This window comes from Barbus barbus (assembly GCF_936440315.1).
Source record: "Barbus barbus genome assembly, chromosome: 46".
Lineage (NCBI taxonomy): Eukaryota > Metazoa > Chordata > Actinopteri > Cypriniformes > Cyprinidae > Barbus > Barbus barbus.
Genome location: NC_136724.1, coordinates 17,013,282 through 17,023,237, shown reverse-complemented (window position 1 = coordinate 17,023,237; position 9,956 = coordinate 17,013,282). Strand labels below are relative to the sequence as shown.

The following is a 9,956-nucleotide window of genomic DNA, read 5'->3' as shown; positions in this document are numbered from 1 at the left end:
GGAAATTAATAAATTAATAATATAGTAGGTGCATTTATAAATGTGTTGTCTGCAGTCATCATGGCACATGGAACACATATCTGGCTACACAAAACATCGATGTATCCCAGCTTATTTTGGCCAAGAACCACCCACTTAGAGATCATCCTGAGACCATCTAAAATTATTACCAGCTGTGGCTGTGCCTTCCAAGGCTGTGACTAATTATAACACCACTGAATAGAATAAAATGAATGAAAAACTAGTAAAGGTTTAAATAAGCAACAACAAGGCCTGTGATCTCCATGCAACATCGTGTATGAGAGTTAACAGATGTATGAGCATTATGCATAAATAGGAGCATAAAGATGCGGTCACATTAGCAAAGTTTCTGTGAAATTCATGCAAGAGTCACTTTCACACCAAGCAGCTTTCTAAGGTGTTTTCTTATGTGAAATTCCTGGTCATGTGGATTCCTTTTGAAATGACAGATTTAGCCCATGAAAATCTACAGAACAACTGTAAATGTGACCACACCTTAATGGTCAATACATCCATTCAAAAGGTTATTGTGTCTCTGTAGTATACCCTGCAATGACGTTACATAGAATCAGTGGCACTGTGACTATTACAACTCACTCAATTAATATTCATTAGCTGTGCTCATAAGATTCACATTGCGTCTCCAATTTTCAGATTATCCTCTATGCCACTTGATAAAATATTCTGAATAAATAAACCACAAACATTTTACAGGCTCAAAGTCACATATGATGCTGTGAAAAGCAAACTTTTCTCTACTTTAAAACTTAAGCAAATATATAAAACACGATCTGATGTACATAGTTTAACTGTTCACATTGCACTGTTGTACTTCAAGTAAGTGAATTTTGCATTTGTCTTGCATTTATTATAAGCAGTAAAGCAATGAATATTCAAATGACCTGCAAATATCTACTGGTCCAGAGTCAATGAGCTGTAGATGAAACTCAACTTTTATTAGCTGCAGCGGAATGGAGATCAGTTCTTCTACTTCCTGCCATTAGAACCTGACACAAATCAGAGAGATATCAGTGAGATGATGAATGTATTCTTTCTACTTTCTTTTTCCTGCATAACACAGAAGACGACATTTGAAGAATGAGTTTTTTTCCTTACAATGAAAGTTAATGGCGTCCAAAACAACACTGGACTCCATTGATTTTCATTGTATGAACAAAAAAGAGACATATTTTAAATGTTCTTTTTTAGGTTCCACAGAAGTCGACAATAGAGTAAGTAATTGGTGACAATTTTAATTTTTGATCTATTTAATCATCACATACTACCTATGTCTAGATGGACCGTAGGAGTCCAGCATTTGGGTGCTGGCTTGCTCCAGATTCCAGCTACATCTCTCCAGCGCTTCCAAGCATTCAGGCCGAGCCTTCAAACCCAGTCGAAACAACTGCTCCACCTACATCAGGAATCAATATATGTGTAAATGCTCTTGTATTATCCACGTGTACCTCCCTATTTTGAGTCTGAAAAGAAGCACACAGATACCTTCAGATATTTCACGGCCTCCTGAACATTCCAGCCGTGTGCTTGAAGGGCTGTTTGACATTGCTCTACAGTCACTCCATGTACTGCCTCCTGCACCTACAGAAACACCAAATCGGTCATCCCAAAATACCATGGCATCATTAAGTAGCCAACGGTGAAAGCATATTGAGTTGCTTACTTGTTGGAGCGTTACACGGTTGTAGGCACCTGCTTGGGTGGTGCTCGGCCAGGCAAGACTGTTGGAGGTCCCACTGGTGTGGCTGGGGGAGGTATTGGGCTTGTTAACTTGCTGCTGAACCATGGGTCTCACAGTGGCCATATTTGTAGTTTTTTTCTCATTTCCCTCAGCGTCCTTTAAGAACCTTTCATACTTGTCCAGGTATGCCGGTTTCTCAGGTAGCAAGTAGTAATGAGTGCTGCTGGCCTTCACACCACCGTACACGATAGGAAGGATGCAAGGACTCTTGGCTGGAGTCTGGGCTACTTGAGTAGAACCGTACTGAGAACTTGTAGTGGTGGCTGTGGACGTAGGAGACATGGTGGAGGAGCTGGATGGCGCGGAAGAATACGATGACGGCGACAGGCAGGAACCCAGAGATCCAACACAACAGAGGCTGGACCTTTGCTGAGGGGAGCCGCCTTGCGGCGCCATGGGGCTTGGTGCCCGAGAGTTGGGTTGAGATAGAGCGTGATCCCTTGGGGGTATCTGAGGTGGACATCGGCTCCCGTCTTCATTGTCTCCAAGGGAAACTGACAATCTGCTGCCGTATATTCCTGCCCGCTTAGAGGGCCGCATGGGCGGGATGGGGATTCTTGGAGGGATTTGAGGCTTGTCCTCATAGGAGGAGGGCAGGATGATCTGGCGGTGTGGTACGAGAGCTGAAGGAGTCGGGAGCGGTGAAGAAGGGAGGGAACGTCCGGTTGGAGGGACCCGAAGCTTCACCATCGCCTCCCTTTGTAGCTCCTTGAAGATGTCTGCTGATTGTGAAAAGGAGTGGGTTTCCTCAGCACGCTTGGTTGGTAGAAAGAGATTGTCCTCAATGTTGCATATACCATCGATTTTAACACCATCTTCTGATTGTTTCTGTTCGGACACTACGTCCTCCTGTGACACAGATGCATTTATGGAGCTTACCTCCATGTCTTCTTGCTCTGCACACTCAAAAGCCACCTCGTCGTATGCCGGAAGAGGAGGCAGGGGTCGCATGTCCCAATCCACCACTGGAGTAGGGTGCATGGGGTTTGGCAGGGCTCGATTGGGGCTCTGTGGTGGCGCCATATCCAAGATGGAAGCGGCGTAGGACACAGGTGGCTTCGCTGTGCTGGGGTTGGGTGTCTCGGTAATGGGGGAAGGTGATGTGGAGCTGAAACTATCGTCTCCAAAGTCAATGAGCGAGACTTCGCTAAGGCGGTCGCTTGGACTAGTGCTTTCCCAAGGGCGGAGGCGCAAACTCAGGTATGTGGGAGTCTTGAGAGAGAGCTTCTTCACGCCCGTCACTATCAGCTCATCATCGTTGTCCAGCACAGAGTCATAAAATGGTTCTGGGAACAAGCCATCAGGCAAAACTTTAGGAAATTTGCTTTTGTAATGCAGTGATTGCAATGAAGAAGAGAAATAGTTCTTACTCTTAAGAAGAACGACTGGTTTAGGAGGTCTAGGAGGAGGTTGTTCTGACATAACAGTTGAAGCAAAAAAGATCAGAAATGAAAAAAAAAGATAAGCAGAGCAAAAGAGAGAAGTGTTGAATCTGAAGAAGAACAGAACAGCCCAACTCAACAAGATCAAATGATTGCTTACTTTTAGCCCGGTTTGGAAGTTTAGTGGGTTTGGCTGCATTTGAATCCATCCCAAGAACATCTGGTGGGTCCATGGGATTACCAAGGTACAGACTGAACACAAAGCACACTGGATAAATAACAAAATCCACCTCTATATATTTTCACAAGATACAGTTTTCCTGTGGTCCCCAACAAGGGGCCGGGGCCCACTAGGGGGAACTCTAATTAAAATTAAAAACCTAAAAAACACAAAATAAAGAAGTAAATTGAAAATTATTACATATATATAATTTTCCCCTCAATAACCGTTTTTGATTTTTGATTGAGGATCATTTAGTCCTTCAAACATTTGAAATCACAAAACATGGTTAATTAAGATATCAACGGTTGCAGTTTCTGCTAATGCTAAAAGTTTGAAAACAGCAGAAATTACAGTAGAAATACAGAAAATAGCCTTTATTGAGAAGTCTTAGAATATTGTGCCAGCAGGGGATTTTAAGTCAAAAAGGTTGAGAATTGCTACTTTAGAATAATATATTGCTGCTCTCTAGTGGTTAACACAAGTAAAGCAATCTGTTCCCTGAGAAATCAATATCCCTTAGAGTCTGTTAACAAAAGGGCACTCATAAATGGTGATGGTAACTTACTCATCAATTTTGTCAGGGGCACCCCAGCTACGATGCGGGTCTGTGTCTCCATGGCCTGTGTGGATGAAACTGTGCTTGAGAGGTCGGCTGATGTCGTGAGCAGACAGACCGGCCACAGAGGTCACCACGTTCCTAGGGAACTGTCCTACCTTCAAGGTCTGTCTGTTCTGACCCCTCCACCAGTAGTTCTCTGCTCTGCAGCATAGAAAAAAGGGTTTAAAAATAGATTTAAACCCTTGTTGTAAAAGTGTCTGTTCAGCATTCATGTTTATAGCATAAACAGTGCAGGACACCTACACATCGAAGTAAATTACTGTTTACTTCGATGTGGAATTATGGGTTCTTAAACATCATCACAAATAATTTCATTTATAAAGGAATCTAAATAATTAAATCTATTTAGATAACAGTTTTTTTATATTAGCATTGTACAAGAGCAAATTATTAAATTAAGGTAAGAACGGAAGGAAAAAGAGAGATGAACACAATGTATAGCAAATATATATATATATATATATATATATATACACACACATGCACATGCAATACATATACTGTAGCATATATATACAATATATATAGCAAAATTATATGCAGTTTTTGTGTGTGAGCTGCCAATAGATTCGATTAATCTTATTATTATAAAAAAATTAAAATTCTGTAAAAGTGTTAAATGTTTTTAAGTTAATATGAGTTTCAAAATAATAATTTTAATTAACTTACATTAACACGCTTATGTCAACATCCTTATTTTTTATTATTTTCAAACTTATATTTTCTTTCCTGAACTGTAGGTTTACAGTGACCACATGATAGTCTTACCTCAAACCCGGCTGAGCAAAAATCAAATTGACAAAACTACTAAAATATGTCCTCACCTTCCCTCAATTATGGTGATGATGTCATTAGCATGAATTTTAAGTTTGTCTGGCTCATCAAAGTCCTGCAGTGCCCTCATGTCGGTAGGCATTGTCTATAAGCAAGTTAGAAAGAATAAATTAAAACGACTAATAATTGTTTTGACATTCTTGTGTACGTGCAAAGACTTGACAAAAGAATGTTCTGTCTATCCAGTATCACCCTCTGCTGTTATCCGACACTTTACCTCCACAAGGAAGTCCCTGAGGGACACAAATGTCGGTCTGTCCTCTGGTTTGGGCGACCAGCACTGCAGCATGACATTATAAATGTCCTGTGGACAGTCCTCTGGTTTGATGAGCCTCTCTCCCTCCCTGTCGATCTTATGGAGGATCTATACAGAAGGACACATACAAATGTCACACAAACTTTACTTACAGAAAAATAGATTTCAGGGTCAGGTATGAGAGTATACCTGGCTACCATTGAGTCCAACCCAAGGTTCCTGTCCATGAGTGAACATTTCCCACAATGTTACTCCAAACATCCAAGTATCACTGGCATGGGAGAAGGTTCGGGTCTTTAGGCTTTCTGGAGCACACCTGCAATGCACAGAGCATGTTGATAGGGGCTAAGGGAATTAATAGTAAGTAGAAGTTGGTATATTACTCTTCTCACCAGGCAAAGGGGACTTTGTGATGCTCCTGCATCACATAATGATCATCGTTCTTAGGCAAGGCCCTCATTAGGCCGAAGTCACCAATTTTGATGAGGTCGTTGGAGGCTAAAAGGACGTTACGTGCAGCCAGGTCTCTGTGAATGAATCGTCGGGACTCCAGGTACGCCATGCCACAGGCGATCTGAACAGTGTAATGGCACAGCACTGATATCAAAATATGACCCTGACGCTTCCTCAAGCGGTCTAACAAAGAACCCAATGGGGCAAGTTCCGTCACCTGAAACACAAAAATAATGGACAAAGTGCTTTAAAATGATAGCTCACACAAAAGGAACATCATTTATACTTTTGTTTAAAAGTTTGGAGTCTGTAAAATGTTTTTGAAAGAAGTCTCTTATGCTTACAGAGGCTGCATTTATTTGATAAAAATACAGTAAAAACAGTAATATTTTGAAATATTATTACAATTTGAAAATAAGAGTTTTCTATGTTAAAATGTCATTTATTTCTGTTGGCAAAGCTGAATTTTTAGTAGCCATTACTCCAGTCTTCAGTGTCCTATTATCCTTCAGAAATCATTCTAATAAATATAAAGAAATCGTAGTGACCTCAAACTTTTGAACAGTAGTTTGATTTAGTGTAGAAACAGTTTATTTTAAACATGTTTTTTGCTGCTCCAGAATGCTATTTTCAGTACTTCAATTATCATTCCTCACCATCTTCATGGGGTGTGTGAGGACAACCCCATAGAGACGAATGAGATTGTGGTGGTCCAGGGAATGCATGGCGTTAACTTCCCTTATGAAGTCATCTAGACCTTCATCCTGTTCCAACAGGTCTGTCTTCAGGCACTTCACAGCCACACTCAGCTACAGCACAGGAAGAAATACTATGCTTTATATTTACTATCATTACTATCTCATCATTACTAGTGTCACTTATTTTCCTTTTTTCCTACCACTCTTCCAGACGGGGCCTGCCATTCTCCACGTTTCACCACTCCGAAAGAGCCGTCTCCCAGTTTCTCGTAGAGCGTGATGTCTCTGTCACTGATGAGGCAGGTGAGATTGGCTGGCTGGCCGTCTGGTTGAGTCGAGGATGGGGAGGAGCTACGGAACACCTCTGGGGTCTGGGAATCAGAGTCAGGTCGCTTCCCGGTGAACACCTGCTGGCCCAAGCACAGAGACTACGGCTGAGGGTGATTCCACCTGCCTATGCCTCAAAGATGCAATAGCTCCAAATTTAGTAATACATGTCATTCATATGCCCGGAAGACATCTGTGATTATCGATATGAAGCTCAGATCCTCAAACGGCTTTGAAAGCTTCCACAAATTACTTCAGACTTGATAAGGTCAAGAATAGCTGATGTAAAATGCGAAAGGTTTCTTGATCTTAAGTAGTGTTGCTATGGTAACACATCAAAATTTAACACTCTTCTGGGATGTTTTGTGGCTCTTTTCACACACAATGATACACTTAGGCGTAGCCAAAAATTAAGAAATGGATGAGAAGGGGAGGCTCTCTAGCGCCCCCTTTTGACTGAAGCGAAGTCAGTTTTACCTACAATCAGACATTTTTCATTTCTGGATGCACACCATACCTTGCTCATCCATGACTTCCGTTTGCACATTGCCCTTCTCCTTTTCACTGCCTCCCACAGCCGTCTCTGACCTGCAGAGCCAGATATTAGAAGAAAAAATGCCAAGAGGTCTAAATATAATAAATATGTTCAATATACAATATAATAAAATGTACTATAATATTCACCTAATCTTTTATATTATATTATACAGCGCTGTCTAAACAAATAAATACATCAAAATATAAGTCCAAATAAATGATAAACATATACATAATTATTATTAATAATAAAATATATATATAAAAAATGAATAAATACATTTTCCAAACATTCAAAACTCTTCAAACACGTTACCCCTCTCACCTGGGCGTCCCATGCCAATCTTTTCAAGGTCCTCATTTTTGACATAGTCAAAGTGTGAGAGACGTGTGACATTGAGCTCATCACGAATACGCATGAAGTACTGCTGAAGCTGCACGTCGGTGAGCAGCTCCATGAGCCACTCCGTTCCCTCTTCAGACTGCATGTCTCCACCGTCTGGCTGCACACACAAAACATTAGACACATTGTTTTAAGCATAAACAATCTTATTATCCTCCACAGTTCTGCTTTTCAAGCAAACCTATCTTATTTGAAGCATTTTTAGATATTTTTATTATAAAACAAGATAAAAATACAGTTCTTTTTTGTTGTGTAGAAAAAAAAAGTAAACCTCATCTTTTACCTGGTCTTTTACATTATAGTGCCGCTGGTATTCGGAGACCGCCGCCATTTCTGCATGGAAAGCAGTGCTTTCAGGCAGTGTGTGTATGAGTGAACCGCACTCCCTCGGGGTGTGTCCTGTTTTCACAGTAAACTGTCGAGCGTCTCTAATCTCTAAGATACGTTTGTTTGATTCTTCTTCTTCCCATCAGCAGCTACAAAAGCTCTCTCTTTTATAAGCTAAAGTCAAGAATAAAGTGAGTAACCTGATTCCTCGACCAAACAATAGTTGCAGTCTCATGTGAAATTGTGTCTTCTGTTGCAAAACCTCTGCCCAGCCTCCGGAGAATTAGTGTGAAAGATTATTCCCACCCTTTTAGATGAATGAATCAGTGCAGACAGTGCCTTAAATCCAGTTAATTGCAGCCCTGTCTTGTCTTCCAAACATGTAAGCATCCATCCTCAGTCTCATCTCCTTAAGTCTCCAGTCTCAGTCAGACGAATAAAAAGAAGTTCACAGCTTGTTAAGGGTAAAATATTTCCATTTGAGAAGCAGCATTTTGCTTTCTCTTGCTGAGTCACTGCAGCTGCAGTACGAGTGCAGCAGACCTCAAACACAATCCTTAAATGCAGTATTGCTGTATAAAACTGAATGTGCTTACCGTCACTGCTTAGCCTCCCACCCCAATAAAGAAAAAAAACAACATATTGACATATGTCAACATCATTGTCAACATTATCTGACCTTTTTCTTTTATTTATCACCATTTTTATACTGACAGGAAATGACACCACATTACATGTCAGGGCATTTACTCTACAATGAATGGATAGCTAGTTAGCTAGATAGATTTAACAGACAGTATACACAATTAGCCTAACAATCAGAACCAATTCCATTTCAGAGAGCTCTATAATATACAGCAAGGCTGTCAAAACGTCATTGATTATTTTGAGGAAATGTACATCAGGACATGATGACCCATTCACTACTGATGAATTATGCAGCCTCCCGTGTGAGTAAGAGACAGCATGTCAAACACCCAGAATTAAAACTGTCCACAGATGTCCATAAACATATTTATACACACTTTCTCACCAAACACCTAAACCATCAGAAACCGCCCGCTGAGTGTGATGACAGCACATAATAAACTATGACAATGACGCAGTAACCCTTGGCAACTAGAGCATGACTAAGAGGAGCAGACAGAACACCACATGGCATCCCTTTCCCTTCTAGAGATGCCCTACGCACATTTATGAGGAGGTCCAGTATAGGACACAGTTGTAGGAGGCAGGGTGGGTGTAAATGTACACCCTTTGAAACTCTGATACTGTAGAATAAGACATGTAACAGACTCACACTGGCTTTATAAAGACGTACAGCACAATATGTGACCCTGGAGCACAAACCCAGTCTTAAGTCGCTGGGGTATATTTGTAGCAATAGCCAAAAATACATTGTGTGGGTCAAAATTATCGATTTTTCTTTTATGCCAAAAATCATTAGGAGATTAAGTAAAGATCATGTTCCATGAAGATATTTTGTAAATTTCTTACCGTAAATATACCTAAACTTAATTGTTGATTAGTAATATGAATTGCTAAGAACTTCATTTGGAGAACTTTAAAGGCAATTTTCTCAATATTTAGATTTTTTTGCACCCTCAGATTCCAGATTTTCAAATAGTTGTATATTGTCGAATCCTAACAAACCATACATCAATGGAAAGCGTATTTATTCAGCTTTCAGATGATGTATAAATCTCAATTTCGAACAATTTACACTTTAAGACTGGTTTTGTGGTCCAGGGTCACATATAGAAACAATATCCTAATTATTTGAAACCCATTTAAACAATTCAGTCTTTTATTCCGGACATACTAAGTTTAGAGAACAACAACAATGTTTAATGACCCTAGTCAAGGAATTTATGCTGTCCAGTGGTCTTACCAAGTTTTAGGTCGGTCCTGAGGTCTTCAGAAAAAGTCCATTAAATACAAGCTGATGTCAGGGTCGGCCCTCCTGCGCTCCAGTGTTTGATAGGGCCATGACAGGCACATATGAGCCAAATCAAGGTTGCTTTTCACTAGTCAACATCAAACTGCAAAACTGCGGAGATGAATTATCATAGAAGGAGGTGAGCTATTAAAACCTTGTTACAATGTGTCTTTACAAA

The 9,956-nt window shown here is 40.4% G+C and overlaps 1 protein-coding gene across 1 annotated transcript; it reads right to left on the bottom strand.

Annotated features, from left to right (window-relative positions):
* Window positions 1-1,303: 1,303 nt before the first annotated feature.
* LOC306864686 (activated CDC42 kinase 1-like) lies at window positions 1,304-7,843 on the bottom strand (the record flags this gene model as incomplete). The annotated part of the gene is made up of 15 exons (XM_079408845.1): window positions 1,304-1,435; window positions 1,525-1,620; window positions 1,703-3,066; window positions 3,151-3,195; window positions 3,323-3,414; window positions 3,951-4,145; window positions 4,829-4,923; window positions 5,056-5,202; window positions 5,284-5,410; window positions 5,487-5,764; window positions 6,204-6,356; window positions 6,446-6,673; window positions 7,090-7,160; window positions 7,435-7,612; window positions 7,796-7,843. 15 exons carry the CDS (start codon window positions 7,841-7,843, stop codon window positions 1,304-1,306), a joined length of 3,249 nt encoding a protein of 1,082 aa, XP_079264971.1.
* Between the last annotated feature and the right edge of the window lie 2,113 nt (window positions 7,844-9,956).